The following is a 20874-nucleotide window of genomic DNA, read 5'->3' on the forward strand; positions in this document are numbered from 1 at the left end:
TTTTCTTTTCTTTTTTTATGTAATCTATTTTATTATGCTAAAAGCAAAAATTACCATAAAAAAAAAAAAAGAAATATTAAGAATAACAGGAATCAGAGGCCATTCCACACTGAACCACAACATTATCACATGTCATTTATCATATATCACATCCTTTATCCTATATCACCTATCATAAAGCAGCACTGTTCAAACGGTGGCCACAGTGGTGTGGGACGTTGCCTCAGCTTTAAGAAGAACATTTCAACTTTAGAAATTGGGGTCAGGCTGTTGGTGGGTGTGTCTCCATGGGGGGAATGTGGATTACCAGGGACTGGCTCAAATAGCCAGAACCTCCCAAGCTTATAGTTTAAAGGGCCCACCTGGAGAAGCACCCAGCAAAGACCAGCCCTCAGGCACTCTAACAGCGATCCCAGCTGGCTGAGGTACTTCTAGGTGTGAAGGAAGTACATGTTATAGGAAAGTAGAGTAGAGAAAAACAAGGGAGAAGAAGAACAATGTAAGCCTCAGTGAGCTAGAAATATTAACCAAAGCAGAACATGTATTAACAAATACCTCAGGACATGCATGGCAACTCTGTCAATAGTGGAACACTCTGATACCATAAGGAGCTATGAGGTCCCAGAGGCCCCGGACGTGTAGTGGATCCATGTGGCCCAAACTGAATAAAATTTACTATAATGATCTTTGCACTTGGCCACCCATTCCTCAGCCGCCATTATACAGTTAACCATTTCGATACACTCGGCCCAGCCAGGCACCTGGGATTTTTTCCAGTAGATCAGAATAAGTCAGCGGGCAGCGTTAAGTTGCAGCAATATGCTTTTCCTATTATGACTAATTGGAATGGATGGCACATGTAGCAAGAACCGCATTGGGGGAGTCTGGGACCTCAATATGGAGAATCAACCTCATTTGTTTGGATATCTTGCCAGAAGGGTCGTAGTTTTATACAAGACATTTGCCCACCTTGCGGAAGGTGGGCGAATCTTAGGGGACTGAAGATGCACAAAATGATGAAGCTGTCTGTACCTCCTGGTGTCTAGCGGGAAGTGCCCATATTGTTCTCTTAGGGCTCTCTCAGGGCTTCCAAAAACGGAAACCTCTGCTCCTGAATAAATATACCACATCGCATCTCCCCATTGGCTGCCTATGTTCTAAAAGATGCTAGACGTTCTCCCTGCTCAAGCCATGGAAACCCTACCAAGGGTGCCAACTGGGAAATTGGTAGCGAAATGAGCCTGAGAACCGCCTAGGTTAGCAGGGGGGAGCCATAGGGCATGAGATAAGTTGCGTCCTCTCCTGGGAAATGCTATTACACAGTGTGTGAAATTTTGTTAGAGATTAAAACTTGTCATTTCATTTACATAGCACAAATAAAGTCTACACTGATAGCTTCTGATGAAGCAGACCATGTCCAAGAAACTTTTTGAGCTTGAATGACTATTATATGCAGTTATCACAGTATTTGGGATCGATTGTTTTACAATTGTAGTATATTTTAGTATAGTCTGCTACTGTATGGACTAATGTTGTCTAATTTTTAACTGAATGAAATAAATGTTATTTTTCTACTAAATGCTATGCCTCAAAAATCCCATAATTATACTATAAATATAATTTTGATGCATCAAATCCAGGGATGCGGCATATCCTTTTTGATCGGAGCCTTCCACACTAGACATGTGCAAAAGGAAAACATTTGTTTAGTTTCGTTTAGTTTTAATTTGTTAATTAATTAATTTAGTTTAGTTAAAATTCGTTAAATTAGTTAAATTCCTTTTCGGATTTCGTTTAGTTTTCTACAGAATTCGAAAAATCGGTCGCATTCGAAAATATTTCAACCAAATTCGAAAATATCTCTACCAGATTCGAAATGATTTCAACATGATTTGAAATTATTTCAACCGCATTCGAACTATTTCAACCGGATTCGAAAATATTTTGCGACCCAAATTTAGGGCCATGTATCTCGGGTTCACTTGGTGCTAGAAACCTCAAATTTGGAGATGTTGTAGTGCTAGTTCTATTGTGTTTGCATACCAAATTTGGTGTTTCTAGCTATAAGTGACCCCGAGATTTGTGGCCCCAAATTCGGGTCGCAAAATGTAATTCTCTGCTGCAGGAAAGTGCTTGACATTTTGTGACCTGATTTTGGGGCCACATATCTCGGGGTCACTTCGTGCTAGAAACCTCAAATTTGGAGATGTTGTAATGCTAGTTATATTGTGTTTGCATACCAAATTTGGTGTTTCTAGCTTTCTAAGTGACTCCAAGATATGTGGCCCCAAAGTCGGGTCGCAAAATGTCATTCTCTGCTGCAGAAAAGTACTTGGCATATTGCCCATATTTGGGGTCACTTGGTGGCAGGTGATGTGGCAAGTGAACAATCCACAACTTGGTCACATGGCACTCGTGGCAGGTCACATGGAACTCGTGGCAGGTGACGTGGCAAGTGGACAATACACAACTTGTGGCAGGTGACGTGGCAAGTGCACAATACTCAACTTGTGGCAGGTGACGTGGCAAGTGGACAAATACAATACACAACGTGTGGCAAGTGGACAATGACATACAGCATATGCACTTGCTTTGCGATCGACATCCGTGACTTCTAAAATCAGGCATGCTGACAACTTCATTGATAACATAAATATAAATTAAATAAGATGTGTGCGTTTTTTGCACTGGTACACTGCAAGTATGAAAAGTTGATGTGACAGTTGTATATAAGTATATGTAACTAACCATCTTCCAAAATTTCTAATTCAAATAGAAAAGATTAGAACAGAATAGAAAAAAAATATAATTTAATAGAATAAAATAGAAAGAATATACAACCATCTTCTGAAATTCGAATTTGAATAAAATAAATTTGAATTTTCGAATAGTATGAATTTAAATTTTTAAATTAATTCATTTTAAATTTGGATAGAAAAGATTATAATAAAATAGAAAATAGACTAGAAAAACGATAGAACAGAAAATAATATATTATATTTTATTCTGTTCTATTGTTTTTCTAGTCTATTCTTTTATATTCTATTAAAATCTTTTCTATTAAAATCAAAATCATTATATGCTAAATTCGATTTTCGGAAGATGGTTATATATATATATATATATATATATATATATATATATATATTTCCGACATTTGAATTTCGTATAGAATGAATTTGAATAGAAAAGATTAGAATGGAAATAGAGAATAGACTAGAACAATAGAATATAGATACTATCTGTTTAATTTTAAATTTTTTTGCAGATTACCATTTGTTTTAATAAGATCTCCTGCAGACTATTAGCATCTATTTCATTTTTTTGCAGATCTTCTGCAGACTATTAGTATCTATTTTGTTTTCTCACCAGATCTCCTACAGACTATTAGCATCTACTTCTTTTTTAGCAGATCTACTGTAGACTAACAGCCATTTCACTTTTTTTTGCAAATCTCCTGCAGACTATTAGAATCAATTTCATTTTTCTTTTTTTGCAGATTACTATTTATTTCCATCAGATCTCTTGCAGTATATTAACATCTATTTCATTTTTTTGCAGATCTCCTGCAGACTATTAGCATCTATTTCATTTTTTTTTTTTTTTTTGCATTAGAACAGCCATTTCCTTTAGATATAGATGCTAATAGTCGGCAGGAGATCTGCAAAAAAAATGAAATAGATGAATATACTGCAGGAGATCTGATGGAAATAAATAGTAATCTGCAAAAAAAAATATGAAATTGATTCTAACAGTCTGCAGGAGATCTGCAAAAAAAAAGAAGTGAAATGGCTGTTAATAGTCTACAGGAGATCTGCTAAAAAAAAAATAGATGCTAATAGTCTGTAGGAGATCTGGTGAGAAAACAAAATAGATACTAATAGTCTGCAGGAGATCTTATAGAAACAAATAGTAATCTGCAAAAGAAATTAAAAATGAAATAGTATCTATATTCTATTCTGTTCTATTATTTTTCTAGTCTATTCTCTATTTCCATTCAAATTTGAATTCATTCTATACAATATTTCGAATGTCGGGAAAAAATAAAATTGTATATATATATATATATATATATATATATATATATAAAACCATCTTCCAAAATTCACATTTAGTATATAATGATTTCGACTTTAATAGAAAAGATTTTAAATGGAATATAAAAGAATAGACTTGAAAAACAATAGAACAGAATAAAATATAATATATTCTATTCTATTGTTTTTCTAATCTATTCTCTATTTCTATTCTAATCTTTTCTATTCAAATTCCTTCTATACGAAATTTGAATGTCGGAAAGGAATATATATATATATATATATATATATATATATATATATATATATATATATATATATATATATATATATATATATATATATATATATACATATACACACACACATATATATATATATATTTATTCTAAAACTACCATCATCCGAAATTCGAATTTAGTATATAATGATTTTGATTTTAATAGAAAAGATTTTAATAGAATATAAAAGAATAGACTAGAAAAACAATAGAACAGAACAGAATAAAATATAATATATTCTGTTCTGTTCTATCATTTTTCTAGTCTATTTTCTATTTTATTATAATCTTTTTTTTATCCAAATTTAAAATTAATTAAAAAATTTGAATTCATACTATTCGAAATTCTAATTTATTCTATTTGAAATTTGAATTTCAGAAGATGGTTGTATATTCTTTCTATTTTATTCTATTAAATTATATTTTTTTCTAATCTTTTCTATTTGAATTCGAAATTTTAGAAGATGGTTAGTTACTTACTTATATACATCTGTCACATCAACTTCTCATACTTGCAGTGTACCAGTGCAAAAAACACACACATCTTATTTCATTTATATTTATCACATCAATGAAGTTGTCAGCATGCCTGATTGAAGAAGTCACGGATGTCGATTGCAAGGCAAGTACATATGCTGTATGTCATTGTCCACTTGCCACATCACCTGCCACAAGTTGTGTATTGTCCACTTGCCATGACACCTGCCACGAGTGCCACATGACCAAGTTGTGGAATTTCCACTTGCCACATCACCTGCCACAAGTTGGTTCCTAGCACCAAGTGACTCGAGATATGGACAATATTTCAAGTACTTTTCTGCAGAAGAGAATGACATTTTGTGACCCGACTTTGGGGCCACGTATCTCGGGGCCACTTAGCTAGGAACCCCAAATTTGGTATGCAAACACAGTAGAACTAGCACTACAACATCTCCAAATTTGGGGTTTCTAGCTCCAAGTGACCCCGAGTTACGGGGCCCCAAAGTCGGTTCGCAAAATGTCAAGCACTTTTCTGCAGCAGAGAATGACATTTTGCGACCCGACTTTGGGGCCACGTATCTCGGGCCACTTGGCTAGGAACCCCAAATTTGGTATGCTACAAGTGGCCCTGAGATACGTGGCCCCAAATTCGGGTCGCAAAATGTCATTTTTCTAATTTGATTCGAATTTCACTTGAATTCGTTAGCATTGTAATTCAGATGCATCTGAATGTCCGAATAATGAAAATTCGTCCGAATTTCGATTCGGAACGAAACAAAATGCACATGTCTATTCCACACTTGTTTCCAAATTCAAGGGATTGAAGCATAGCCAGTGCCTCAGGGGCTGGCCTTCATTTGTGACTACACTCTGCCTGATGACACTTAATAAGGAGAAGTTGGATCTCACTAGTGCATTCCCATTTTAAACGGGCGCCTTGGGAGAATACCGCTTTATGACCTTTTCCAAATGAATGCGGGTTCCACCTCCCCTGGCATATTCTCAACAAAATATTGTGAGATGGTGTCTCGAACTTCTGGAACACAACAGCATCATATAGTAAGTTTTTGTTTAAGCGCCATGTCCATTGTCTAGCATCAGGTGACAATGGCGCCAAGGAAAGGGAAAGAATGATTGTTGCACCCAGGAGTGATTCCAAAAAAGATTGATTCATTAGAAGTAGGTCAATGTGTGTGTAAACATTCTGGGTAGCTGAATAGTAGCTGTAGTCCCTGACAGTGGGGTGCAAATCCCTCCAGCAATCTATAAGGTGGTGTGCATGTAAGGATTTCTGGAAGTGTTTCAAGAAAGAGTGGACTGAGTGACCAGAGAAGGTATCCATACGAGGGTTCTGGCTCAACTTAAAATCCCCCTCATAAGATCATTTGACCTTCATGGAAAGAGGATAGGGATTCCAGCATAGAATATAGAAAGGTCAGCTGTCCCATGTTCGGAGTGTACACAGTTGCCAGAGTAAGCGTACGATCATATAGGGTGCCTTCAAGAAACAAAAACCTCCCATATGGGGCTATGTAATGGTCTACTGGAACAAATGGGCAATTTTTATGGATGGAAATAACAACTCCACATGACTTTGTACAGGGGAAATTGCTAAGAAACCACTGACTGTATAAGTGAGTTGGCAAACTGGGAACTGCATCCTGATGGAAATAGGTTTCCTGTAAGAGGAGAATGGCCACCCAAACATTAGGCGGCACAGTGGTGTAGTGGGTAGCACTCTTGCCTAGAAGTAAAAAGGGTCGCTGGTTCGAATCCCAACCACCACACTACCTGCCTGGAGTTTGTATGTTCTTTCTGTGCTTGCGCGGGTTTCCTACGGGTACTCCAGTTTGAATTCACACTCCAAAGACATGCAGATAGGTTAATTGGCTTCTGTCCAAAATTGGCCCTAGTATAAGAATGGGGACCTTGTATTGTGGGCTCCTTGAGGGTAGGGACTGATGTGAGTGTGCAATGTACAGGGATAGAGACAATTGTAGACACTGAGGTTGAACTGGATCGACTGGTGTCTTTATTCAACCTTACTAACTATGCAACTATGTGCACTGAGGTCTCTTCAAGTCTAGCCACAACTTTCCACGCTTGCAGGGGGAGCCCAGTCCACACACATACAATACCACCTTCAGAGAAGCTATGACCCTTGTAATCGCAGAGAATCAAGGGTCACCCAGGATGAGGCGAGATAGACCTGCAACAACCCAATACGTGTCCCAAGCAGCACTGAGGAGGCAAAATGGATATAAAACACAAAAATTTAACAAACAATAAAACGAAGTACCCAAAGGGCAAATATTTACAACCAGTATTCTCTATCGGAGGTCTCTCCAAGCCAGAAGGCTTACCCCAAGAGGGAAAAAGAGGACTGTCAGAGGGCTAGATAACCAAATAGGGGTTAGCAACTCCAAGGCAGCAGGCATAAGTCGGGTGGCAAATCCACTTCAGCAGATACTACGCACACCGAACGTGCATTGAGGCACGGGATGGAACCGAGGGTAAGGTAGTGGAGGGAGGGGAAGGGGAAGTTCTGGGAGGGGGAAATGAGGCTGGAGAAGGAGACATTCAGGCAAATGTCCGTGTTACTCATATGAGGATTAAGCGGTGCAGTCTCAGAGTGCGTAACATCAGTCCAGAGGAAGAAGTCCACAAGAAGGGAGTGTGCCTGGGTCAGGAGAGGTCTCCAAGGACATGTAATGGAACAGCTCTGCACAGTACAATGAAGCAAAGCAAACTGGAACAAAACAAGGCAGACATTTCCAAGAGATAATACTCGTTGCTTGGCGGGAAGATCTTAGTCTGGGACGATTCCAGCCACATCTATGGGCTATTTGCCAGGCTTGAGGTTGGATAGGCACAGGAATATCCGGAGAGGAGCGTCAGTCAGGTATGTGAACCTGTGGAAAATTAAGTTGATCCGGGAAGGTAGGCAAGTCATCCCTATCTCACAGGGTAATCTGCTGTCCTTATGGACTGAAAGGCTAAACGGGAAGCCCCAACAGTAGGTAAGGTCCGCAGCTCAGAGAGCTTCCAGCAGAGGTTTATATAAATAGAAAAAATTTGTAGCAGCCAGCACAACAATAAGACAAGTTTAATCTCCGGAATAAGTAAAAAGTGAAATGATGTGCAGCGCTCAAAACATGCAAATACATATGTATACAAACTAATGTATACTGTGCAATGACCACAAAAACAAATAATTAAAATGAGATGCGAAATTCATACCCAAACTAAAGTCTGTGTGCCATCGTACAAAAGTTGTTTTAAAACATAAATATAGCAGTCTTTACATAAATGGTGAAAACAAATTGTGTAAATTAGAATTGGGATTTCACGTGACATCAATGTGGAGTTGAGGACACTGACAATAGAACCACCACCGTTTAGTGAGGAGGCTTACCGGCGTGAGAGGAGTCAGATGGGCATATGCTCAGTTAGTCAACAAAGCTTATGGTGCAACCACCAAAAAATATTGGACCTCCACGTAGGAGTTCCAGATCAAGTAGTAAGACAAACCAATTAGTCAAGAGATGTCACCAAGACGCGGTCTTCAGAAGCACCCAACTGGTCAGACCAAATCCTCTCAAGTGTTCAAAATAGCATGACCAAAAAAGAAAATACCCCACATAGTGTGAATCTGTTTAAATATAAAATTTGTTAAAAGAAAATTGAAAACACTCACATTTAGAAAGTTGATCAAGCGTTTAAAATTGAAGTTTGTGGGTAACGCAATGACATAGACAGGGCTCGTCCCACTGAGACACCACGCATGTGGAACGTGATATGCTCATTAAGCTAATATTTGTGTATCTGACGAATAATGTCACTGGGCTTTTCTGGGTCATCTGATGATAGACACAGGGCCCTGTGGGCACGATTAATCTCAATATGAGCTGGATCATCCCAACAATGTCCCTAGAAGGGTCACCTTAGACAGGCCCCGATCCGAATGTTCACTCACTGACTCCTATTCTCATAATCATAATCAATCCGTTTGGCCTGCATCTTGCAATAATCATTCAGAGCCTGCATTGTAGAAACCATGTCATCAAGCCTGTTCTCAATAGATTCCACTCTGCCCCTAAGCTGTGTTGTTTCAGTCTGTAAATTTTCAGTGTCCTGTCTCAGGACCTTCTCCACCTGCGAAGCAAACATCTTCAGGTCCTCCTTGGTGGGGAGAGACCAGATATGAGAGTGAAGATCTCTATCCTTCAGGGCCTCCCCAACCTCATAGCCACTATCTTGACCATCTGAGGAGCCAGGGGAGGTGGGAGGCAGTGAGGCCGGTACTAACCTCGAAGAGGGTATGGGTGCTCTGGCACCATCTTGCAAAGTTCAGCGGGTCCCCGGCAGCTCCCGAAGAAAGCATTGATGGAGCACTGCCAGGGTGTTCAGGAGGGTTGCAGAGACTGTCGCCACTTAGACAGCATCTTGTGGGGGTGAAAAATCCCCTATAAGGCCGCTGCGGGTGCTGTAGGAGAAGCGGTGTACACAGAGCTCAAGGTTTGCACTTCGTCACACTCGCATGCTGAGACCACGCCCTCCAGACTGAATGAATTACTACTGTCTGCCCCGGTCTCTCTGTCACATAGAGGGGAGTGCTGGTAGCGGGAGTAACGTGTAACATGTTTCTAAAGATGAACTTATCCTTTTAAAGTGCATTTTCACTTTTGCAGTCAAATTGTGATAACATCTACCTTATATTTGTTACATGTTCCTATTCACAGAGCATAACTTATTTAAAAAATTGCAATTTTGCAATTGCAGTACTTTTTTTTTTTTTTGTTCCCTTTTGGACCCTCCAGCTAGAAAAAAATCCTAGGAACTTCTCTTTGTTTATGAGGGGGCTGGGCATCTGTGTTTGTCACAATTAACCCTGTCCATAATGTGAAGGCAGATCATCATTACTTGTATCTAGATTTGAACACTGACTTCTAAAAAATGTGTAGAGGCTGGGCTTCACTATTGTGCAAAAAAAAAAGCCTTGCAGTCAGCTATGACATTCCCACATTTTTTTTAAACTCTTTAGGCATGCTGTGTGAATGGGAACACACAAGGATATTAGTGGGGTTTTCTCAAATTTGACTGCAAAAGTGGAAATACGCTTTAAAGCTGTATGTGGTGTTATTAAACAGTATGATTTCACAGCTTTGGTATCACATATTTTTTTGGATCTGCAATTGATTTTTCATTTTATTTTTTTACTTTTATTTAAAGGGTAAGTTCACGTTAAAAAAATGCTAATTTTTTGCAGTTAAAAAAAATGCAAATGTATTTTATTTATTTTTTTCTTAGGAGCCTGTAAAGCATTGCAGGTGCAATGTCAGGCTCCTGCAGACTCTTAGCCCTTGTACACACAGTCGGACATCCCGACGGAAAATGTCTGATCGGACTGCGTTGTCGGATAATCCGACCATATGTGGGCTCCATCGGACTGTTTCCGTCGGAATATCCAACCGACAAAGTTTTGGAGCTGGGCTATAAAATTTTCCGACAACACGATCCGATCGGACTTTGTCCTATCGTTTGTAGAGAATTCCGATCGGACAAAGTGCCACGCATGCTCAGATCAAATTCCTACACTAAAGCTATTGGCTACTAGCCTGAACGTAGTCCCGTCGTAACTAAATTACGTCATCACGTTACGATCGTTTTTTCCGACAACTTTGTCCGACCGTGTGTATGCAACACCAGTTTCGGATAAAATCCGTCGGACAAAATCCGACAGATTTTTTTGTTGGAATGTCTGACCATGTGTACAAGGGCTTAGGATAGCATGGTCCACAAAAGGTAGGGGAAATGGTGAGGAGCACCGAGGCTTAGTGACACCCAGATATTTTAAATGGTCATACACAGTAATGAAAGTATAAAACAAATATTTATTGAAAAAGGTAAAATGTCACCTCTATCAGAGTAGAGGCCATCACTAAGCATTGAAAATACAAATAACCATAAACATGTGCAAAGTAATACAATACAGTGAATCCAAATAGATATTCTATTATGCGTTTTGCCAAGCAGTAACCAACGCGTTTCAACCAATGTGGGCTATTGAGCTATAGCTCTCAGGATAGCTGTCTCCCATAAAGGAAGACAGTTACATGAGAGCAGGAAGATCACAAGAGTGCTCACCAGCACTGTATTTCATTGAGAACTACAAGCGGTCTGTCTCAGTGGCAGTCTGTACATTAACAGGAAACTGTATATGAATGATGCAGCTGCGTGGATGGAGCCCTGCGTGGCCTTGCTGTTTTCAAATTGTGACAGTGTGTGTGGGGAGAGGATCCCCTGCCCGCTGTCATGGGGGTATCGGGGAGTGAGGGAGAGGATGTTGAACATGTTACACCCTAAGTATAGGTGTAAAAAGTTCAGAAAGGTGAAAAAAGGGTAAAAATAAAACCAGTGTAATAGTTTTGTAAGCTTCTTTTTCCACAGTACCACACAGCATGGTCTTAAAATTTGAATAGAATTTCAAAATGGAGTTCACCAAAAAACAATTTATAACCACAGCTACATATTACCCAAATTCTCCCCCCAAAAAATGCAAAATGTAGGCTTTCAGGTATGTGTTTTGTCCAAATTGTCTAAAATCTGGACAGTGCACGAGCACTTGAATAGACCGCAAATAGAAAGAGACCAGGAAGATTTTATCTTGAAGTAATAATTGGAGTGTAATATGTGAGACAATAGCCACAAGTATTGTTCATTTGCTGGACAGTAGGCAAGCAGTCTGGAAAGGCCACAATGTAAGTGTGAGGGATGATGCTGGTTTTATCTTGAAATGGAGTGTATTATTTAAAGAGGCGATAGCCACAAATATTGTACAGCAGCTGGACAGTATTTAAGCAGCTTGGTTAGGTCACAATATAAGAGGAAGAGAAAAGGCAGGTTTTATCTTGAACTAAACATTATAATGTATGATTTGGCACACAATAGCCACAAATATTTTAGAGTGCTGGAGCACTGGAATGGACCACAAACTTTGAGTGGCAACATAGTATTTTCCTTACAGCTAAAATTCCACTGAAGTACAGCTGCAGAAATATTGTTTTGTAGAATTCTAGTGCTTAAGCACTGGACTAGGCCACAAACATTGAGACACAAAGCAGGATTTATCCTGCAGCAAAAAACTTTGGCAGCTGAGGTCCAGCTGTGGAAACATTGTGTGGTGTCTTTGCAGTGCCAGAGTAATGGAATAAGACAGGAGCATTGGCAAGAGCTTGTAATGGTAGCAGGCATCAATTTTTTTTAGCTGGCTGACACTTAACATTTTATTTTGCATCTTCAGCAGCAGGGATTGTACTCATTGATAATTCAAGACTGGTTAATTTTAATAAAAGTGAGCTGATACACACTGCTGGCAAGATGGATTTACCTCTCTAACAAAACTTCCTGCTGTGCTTGAAGGCCCTCTTAGAAAGCAAGCTGATTGCAAAAAAAAAGCTATGTCCAGTGGTCCCCATGGTACCAAATAGTCCATGGGGTCCACACTGCTAAGATTGCAGCACTTAACCCAGTAAATACTGCCTGCAGCCTGATCTAGCCACTGTGGTTTAAAATAAAATTCTCAAAAGCAACCATTGACACCCCCTCTCCTTCCAAGAATTGGAGGCATGTTGGCTATCAGAAGGGATCTTGCCACCATCAGGAAATGCTGCAAAGAGGTTCTTATGCAGAACCTTTTCAAAGTGCCACAATTTTGCCACACCCTTTAAGCTTTCCCCCATTCTCTCCCTCCTTACCACCTGCACGCCAACCCTCCTCCTCACTAATATTCCATCTCTGCCTCTCGGGACTAGGGGCAGCTGGCAAAGGGTCTTGTGGGCTTTAAGACAGCAGCAAGTGGTATTTTTCTTCATGCTGCTGTGCCTCCAGTGCTCAGTCCGTCACGCCACAGAGTATGTGCTCCAAGAAAATACGAGTGGTATGGGAGTGCTAATCCTCATCTTGTTGCGGCTCACCATCTTGGTGAGTGCTAAAACCTGTTCTGAATTATGAGCCACTGACAGGGTATACTCCAGTACTCCAGCTTTCCAGAATCATCTATCCTTGTATTTGTAATTACGCAGGTACTCACTGATGGCATGCTAGTGCAGCTTCTGCAGCATGACCAACGTTGAGTTTAAGCACTTGTCACAGATGAAGGCAATTGGCAATCACCTTGTTTTGGAGCTGTACTTCTGCAAAGCGAACACTGACTGGGTATGGCAACTTAAAGGGTACACAAATCCTTCAAGGCTGATAAAAGAACCTCTTGGAAGCCAGGGTAATTGAGGTACCACTGCACCAACTGAGGGCGGAAATGTGCCAGGCAGGACACATGTATTTTTTTCCTAGCAAAGGGCGACCAGCAGATTAGTGCTGTTGTCAGAAACAACTTTGCCTGGCTGAAGATGGCATCGGGTCAGCTACCTCTTGGCCTGGGCCTACAGAGCTGTCAGAAGTTGTGGCCCACTTGACTCCTGGCCCCCGGGCATACCAGCTGCAAATAAAGCATGGCAACCTTTAGCCTGGCACATTGCATATGCTCTGGGGTGCTTGGGAGAAACTGGTGGTTTTGAGGAGTTGAAGGACGAGGGCAGTGGGGGGTACAAGTTTCTGTGCTGCCATTGTATAAGACACAGGGAGGCACCACCAGCTCTAGCGTAGTATCCCATTCTGCCTACTTCTCAGCCACAAGTAAACTGACCTATAGTGCCTTGAAGGACTGTAAGGATGGTCTTCTGGACAAAATAATGGTGACTGGATACCTGCTTCTGTGGCGTAGCACTGGCCACAAGCTTGTAAAAGGGGTTGATTTCATAATAATTCTGCCAACTCCTCACTATCAGTCTGTGGGACTATAGAGGGATTAGCGGGAGAGTAGGAGAAGGAAGATGAAGAGGGTACATTAGCAGAAGTTGCAGACAACTGGCTGCTCTGTGTCAGGAAGGAGGAATATGTTGAAGGCTTGGTCAGCCACTTAACAACCTTCTCTGTGTACAGTGGCTGCAAAGCACGGCCTCTGAGATAAAAAAAAAAAAAAAAAAAAGGCATGCCTTGCTTCTAGATGGTGAGGCCCAACTACCACTTTGTCCTGCAGAATCTGCTTGCCTCATGCTACTTCAGTGTGAAGAACATCTGCCTCTGTTTAGGCCAGTCTGACATTTTTATTAAGGGTATTGTTACATAGTTAGTAAGGTTGAATAAAGACACCAGTCCATCCAGTTCAACCTGAGTGTCTACAATTGTTCCTATCCCTGTATATTGCACACTCACATCAGTCCCTACCCCCAAGGAGCCCACAATCCAAGGTCCCCATTCATATACTAGGGCCAATTTTGGACAGAAGCCAATTAACCTACCTGCATGTCTTTGGAGTGTGGGAGGAAACCAGTGGGATTCGAACCAGCGACCCTTCTTACTGCTAGGCGAGAGTGCTAACCACTACACCACTGTGCCGCCCACAACATTGTCTAACATTAATGGCAGCTACGTCATTAGGGGAAAGAGATAGGTGGTGCTTTGGTGCACAGTACTTTGCTGCATATTTCAGCAGTGAAATGCTGCAAACAAAGATCAGCTTTACCTGTGTCAATAACAGCGGTTTCATCCAAAATTAGCACTTTTTATTCAATATGAAGGCACCGTACTCCCAAAAGCCCAGTAGTAAGAAGCAGCCTCAGATCCTCCTAAGCCGTGTCCCCAGGGAAAAATGCATCAGGAGCATAGCTTAAGAGGAGCTGAGGCTTTTTCCTACTATTAACCTACACTGGCTGTCAGGAGTGCAGAGCCTTTACATTGTACAGAAAGTGCTCATTTTGGATGAGCACTTTAGACGCCAAAACCCATCTTGGTAGTGGATCACCAGAGTGAGTAAAAGTGAGTGGACCCTGAAATAAAGAAAAACATCCTACCAAAGTAAAATTAAAAATAAACACTAACCTACGCTAAACCTTTAAAACCTAGCAGAAAATAAAATGATGACTGTAAATGTGAAGTAAACAAGAGAAAAAAACATAAAGACTGGGGGGGGGGAATATTTAGCCCATCACCCTGCACAGATATTAAGCATGGTATAGCAGTGGACTCTGCTGACACACAGTTAATTCTCCATAAAATACCCCTACACACAAATGACTACTGGAAACCCACCCTTTTTTATGAGGGGTCTGGGAGATAGTGAAGGCCCCAATATTAACTCTTCTAAACCAACTGACCTAAATTCAAAGGCCATGCAGTGCATTATGGTTACAGAGAATTCGACCAGGCAAATTGCTGTATTCATTGAGCCCGCAAACCCTAAGAAATGCTGCGTTCTTCTCAAATCCATGGTGGCGCCAAACCTTAACCTCATCTCTACTAACTACAAAATAATTTGTCTAAGGTCTCTTGTAATGTCAGCAAAATGGTGAACCCTCACTTAAATTTATTGGTGTAAAATTGTATGATATTACCTGACAGATGGTGTAAACAATTTTCTTTTTTTTTGGTTTCTGTATTTTATGCAGTTGTACAACTTTACATTACTGTTGTTGCAAACAGAATTTGTTGTGCTACAGCCATGGTAGTGCAGACGTTTATAATATAATCCACAAATGTGCTTTTTAATAAGTGTTATTGCTCTTTTATATCCGGTCTTTTTTTTTCCCTCATTTCCTGGCTGCTTCCATTCTTACCTGGCTTACTTTGCTTAGCCACCAGATGACCAGAGCTGGGTTTATTCCCCTCTCCACTATAATCCACAGATCCAGCCCATCTCAGATGAGGAAATTGACACAGTAAGTAACTTAAGCAATGGCAGTCATACTATGTCTTACTGGTATTTCTTTAGCCCCTTGTACATAAAGATACTGATATCTTGGGTAACTAAAGAAATGCCAATGGTATATAATTGTTGCAGATCTTAGTGATATCTGTCATTAGTTCATCTGTTGTATTTTAAAAGTATCTTGAACATTATAACTTAGTGTAATTTCCCTCTCGGAGCTTATTTTGCTGTCTTGAATTTCAATATACAACATTGTATAGATTATTGATTCATTTACATTTTGGGTGTATTTATTTAAATGGATGTATACTTCCTACTGTGGCTCATATGCAGCAGGAATAAAGTACAGGCACCTTATAAGTGTCTGCACAAACCTACAACATGCTAATAAAAAAAAAAAAAAAAAAAAAAAACCTGCAGATATTTTCCAATTCTATGGACATTCAAGGGATGAGGCAACATTTTTAAATATATGGGCAATACATTTTTTATTTTTTTGCTTGTTTTTGTATACCCAAAAGAACAAAAATTTAGTGCATTATGAGTTTCCATACTGGTCATTTCCCCTCACAAATATACAAAAAGAATTACACTGTGGACCAAGGACTTGCCATCATGTCATGATCAATCCCACATTACCCATATTCTTCTATCAAGAGCCATATTCCATAAACCACATATTTAAAATCCTACTATCCAAAAAGAAGTAAACCGTACTTTCCTATCCAAGATACTAGACCCTTGGAGACCTTTACTCTGCTCGCTACAGGTACTCAGGCCCCAAACTTGTTACCTAGCCCTAAATCTTGGACTCCCCCTTCCTTCCAGGAGCATGACCAGACAATGCACACAGCTGGAATGTTCATGTTATTGTTTGTTATTGCATACATGTTAAGTTCATTGAGTTTTTTTTGTTCTCAGACACTATTATACTGCTGACGTTTTACCCATTTAAATACCTAAGGTTTCTAGTATATGGACTATTTTGCACCGATGTACATCACACGGGAAGTAACAACAACACAACCCAATGCATGTACATATACCCTCAAACCATTCAGACAGGCTTAACTGCCATAACTTCACTTCTACTCCCCACGCTCGCTTACACATATACAAACCTAATGCCATCAAGACCCGTACATAAACAGGCTTATTTGCCTTCTATTACCAAAACATCTCTTCACTAACCACCTAGCCCTAACAGGAACATCACTCCATTGGGGAAACCTACCCAACCACACCCACACACACAGCAGACTCTAATGCCACGTACACACGACCGGACTTTGAGGGACTAGGTCCGACAGACTTTCGACGGAGTTCTGACAGAGTTCTGACGGACTTTCCGAATGAACGGACTTGGCCACACACAATCACACCAAAGTCCGACGGATTCGAACGTGATGACGTACGACCGGACTAGAATAAGGAAGTTCATAGCCAGTAGCCAATAGCTGCCCTCGCGTCGGTTTTTGCCCGTCGGACTAGCATACACACGAGCAGATATCTCAGTAGGAACTGGGTCCGGCGGAGTTCCGGTGGAAAAATTTGAAACATGTTCCATTTCTAAAGTCTGTCAGACTTTTGCAAATCAAAAGTCCGCTGCAGCCCACACACGATCGAATGGTCTGCCGGAATAGTTCCGTCGGACCTTTGATGTTGAAAAGTCCGGTCGTGTGTACGCGGCATAAGAGTACTGGCTGACCACTACTGAACTTACTAATAGTGATTAGAGAACGAGCTCTTGATCACTGCCAGTTGTACTTAGATCACTCAACCACACCTACTCCCCAACAGTACCCAATCTAAACGCTGTCAGAATAACCTCCTCTCTTTCCCCACTTTCTTTACCCTACACTTTCCACCACCACTTCCTAGCGCCCCCCTCCCTGATACCCTTATACCCTCTGCACATGGCCCCTTCTCTTGCTTCCCTCCTCTGAAGAATCTGCACCTAGTGCAGTGCCACCTTGAGCCATCATGGCCACCACCAAAACCACAACAAAAAAATGTCTCTCTCAAAGTTGCCTCACTCAATACCAAAGGCCTAAACATACCAGAGAAACGCAGGTTTTAACATACATCAGGAGTATAAAGGCAGATGTCGTGTTCTTACAGGAGACTCACTTCTCCGCAGAGGCAGTCCCAAAGTTCTCCAACAGACTATCATGCTATCACGCCTCAACACCGCATTCCAAAACAAAAGGAGTCACAATTCTTATCTCTAGAAATACCTCTCTCAAAATAACAGACTCATTAATTGACGAACAAGGTAGATAACTATTCCTGAAAGGGAATATCCAAAATAGACCAATTACATTAGCAAACATCTACTGCCCCAATACAGCCCAAGTCCCCTTACAATCCCTTGCCTCATTCCAAAGTGGCATACTCGTTCTAGGGGGAGATTTTAATGTCCCTCCCGACCCCCTCCTTGACACGTCTACAGGGACATCCAGTCTGCCATATAGAGCATTATGCCAAATAAAATTGAGCATCCAATCTCTTCTTCTTCATGCATGTGGCGCACCCTTAGACCACAAGAAAAGGACTTTACCTTTTTCTCGGCCCCACATAAAAAATACTCCAGACTGGATTATTTATTTCTCACTCAAAGGGATCTTTCCCTTCTGTCCAAGGCAATAATAGAACCCATGACCATCTCAGACCACCACCCCGATCACTATGACCCTGGCCATCCCTGATAACATGACATATACCAATATCTGGAGATTAGACACCATGCTACTGACAGACGAATCCAGAGTGATGGCACTCATAAAATGCTTGAATGACTACTTTAGAGAGAACGACAGAGCAGAGACTTCCAGTCTGACCCAGTGGGAAGCACACAAATGTGTGATAAGAGGCAGGCTTGTTTCAATGGCAACGGCAATCAAAAAAGAGAGACAAAGAACTCTTGCAGATCTATTTCACAAACTCAAAACACTAGAAACCCTTCACAAACAAACTCTAGCACAAATATCCTACCAAGATCTCATTGAAACACGCAAACTGCTGCAGGAAGAACTAGGTCGCAATGTGAAGAAAAAATGTATGTTATCGCAAAAACGGTTTTATGAACCGGGAAACAAGAGCAGACACTTGCTGGCCCAAGCATTACAATCAAAGAAAGCCAAAACGACTGTTCATAAACTACATTCCCCAGAGGGACACATACACTAGTAACACCGACATGCCCAGGAATTTGAGAAATTTTACACAAAACTGTATAACAGACAAGCCAAATGTATCCACACACTATATGGGGGACCGTCAAAAGAAAATCAAACAGTTCTTAGAAAAGCACTGCCCCAAGGGAATCTCTCCAGATTCTTCTAAGATTTTGGAAAGCACAATCACCCAGCAGGAAGTGGTTAAAAGCTTAATGTCAGGCAAAAGCCCAGGCCCTGATGGCCTATCTGCTGTCTACTTTAAAACATTCTTAGATACCCTGAGCACGCCCTTTTTAAAAGCATTTAATTCCTTATCCAGCTCTAACCCACTGACACCAGGAATGCTCCAAATTAGCCGCATACGCGGATGACATTCTCCTATTTCTCTCAAATCCGCACATCACAATACCAGTACTACTTGAGGAGTTTCAAAAATTTGGCTTAATCTCCAATCTTAAAATAAACTTCACGAAATCTTTTCCTCTTAATATCTCCCTGCCCTTGCCCACACACTGCAAAGAAAATTTTCCCTTCCAGTGGCAATCAGAAGCGATCACCTACCTAGGCATACAACTCCCTACAAAATTATCAAGCCTACATTATGAAAAACTACTTACCAATGCTAAATAAACTCACAGAAGATCTAAAAAATTGGAGCAGGCCGGTGTTCTCGTGATTTGGAAGAGCAGCAATTCTGAAAATGAATGCATTACCAAGAATCCTATATCTAATGCAAGCTATTCCGATCCATGTCCCACCGACCTTCTTCAAAAACAACAGAAGCATTAGGCCGCGTACACACGCGCGGACTGTTTGCCCAACCTTGTTCGTCAAACAGTTTCATCAAACAGTCCGCTCAAAATTTGCATGAGCGGACTTGCCCACACACGAGCGGACTGTTTGCCAAACAGTTGGCTCAACTTTTGAAATGAACGGACTCGCCCACGTAAGGAGGAGGCAAATCCGCCCATTTCGAGCGCGTGTACAGGTAGGCGGGGCCCGCGAAGGAGACGTCGCGGGCTCCGCCGCCTGGAATGGGCTTAAAGGGGAACCCCAACGCCGAAAAAAATCGGCGTGGGGGTTCCCCCAAAGTCCACACCAGACCCTTGTCCGAGCACGCTACCCGGCCGGCCAGGAAAGGGGGGCAAGCGAGCGCGCCCCCCCTCCTGAGCCGTACCAGGCCGCGTGCCCTCAACATGGGGGGGTGCCTTGGGGAAGGGGGGGCCACGCGCCCCCCCACCCCAAAGCACCTTGTCCCCATGTTGATGAGGACAAGGGCCTCTTCCCGACAACCCTGGCCGTTGGTTGTCGGGGTCTGCGGGCGGGGGGCTTATCGGAATCCGGGAGCCCCCTTTAAGAAGGGGGCCCCCGGATACCGGCCCCCCACCCTATGTGAATGAGTATGGGGTACAATGTACCCCTACCCATTCACCTTTGAAATAAAGTACAAAAAAAAAAACACAACACAGGGGAAAAAATATTTTATTGCACAGCTCCGGGGGTCTTCCGTCTTCGGGGGTCTTCTCGCCGGACTCCTCCGCTATCTGTGTGTAGCTCTTTTACTAGCGGAGGAGTCCGGCTTTCTTCCTCCCCGCCGCCGGCCTCTTCTCCTGACTTCGGGGGTCTTGTCCCCCTCTTCGGTTCTTCTGCCGGGCCACCGCGCCTTCTTGTAGCTCTTTTACAGGCGGTGGCCCGGTCTTCTGTCGCCGCTGCCTTCCGTTCTTCTGTCGCCGCCTTCGGTTCTTCTGCCGGGCCACCGCGCCTTCTTGTAGCTCTTTTACAGGCGGTGGCCCGGTCTTCTGTCGCCGCTATCGTCGCCGTCGCCGCCGCCGCCGCCGCCGCCTTCCGTTCTTGTTCTTCTTCTTCTCCTGGAGATGTTGACTCGACGAGCTCTCCGGCCGGAATGCCAGGGACACGCTCCGCTGCCACTTATATAGTGACAATGGGGCGGTGTCACATGGTATATGTCACATGGGTTGGTCACATGGTGACCCCGCCCCCTTACGATGTCATAGTCCCCATGTGACATCAACCCATGTGACCAACCCATGTGACATATACCATGTGACACCGCCCCATTGTCACTATATAAGTGACCGCACAGCGCGGCTTTGGCATTCCGGCCGGAGGGAG

The 20874-nt window shown here is 41.8% G+C and overlaps 1 protein-coding gene across 4 annotated transcripts in view; it reads left to right on the forward strand.

The window, feature by feature from the left end:
* PIP5K1C (phosphatidylinositol-4-phosphate 5-kinase type 1 gamma) overlaps positions 1-20874 on the forward strand; it is a 561428-nt gene that overhangs the window by 532206 nt on the left and 8348 nt on the right. For all 4 annotated transcript variants that reach the window (XM_077475680.1, XM_077475681.1, XM_077475683.1 and 1 more), the window contains one exon: positions 15489-15572. In XM_077475680.1, coding sequence (XP_077331806.1) covers positions 15489-15572 — 84 coding nt within the window. The remainder of the gene's footprint in view (positions 1-15488; positions 15573-20874) is intronic.

Source organism: Lithobates pipiens, unplaced genomic scaffold, assembly GCF_037356315.1.
Source record: "Lithobates pipiens isolate NorthernLeopardFrog02 unplaced genomic scaffold, aLitPip1_a1.2 Scaffold_13, whole genome shotgun sequence".
Taxonomy (NCBI): Eukaryota; Metazoa; Chordata; class Amphibia; order Anura; family Ranidae; genus Lithobates; species Lithobates pipiens.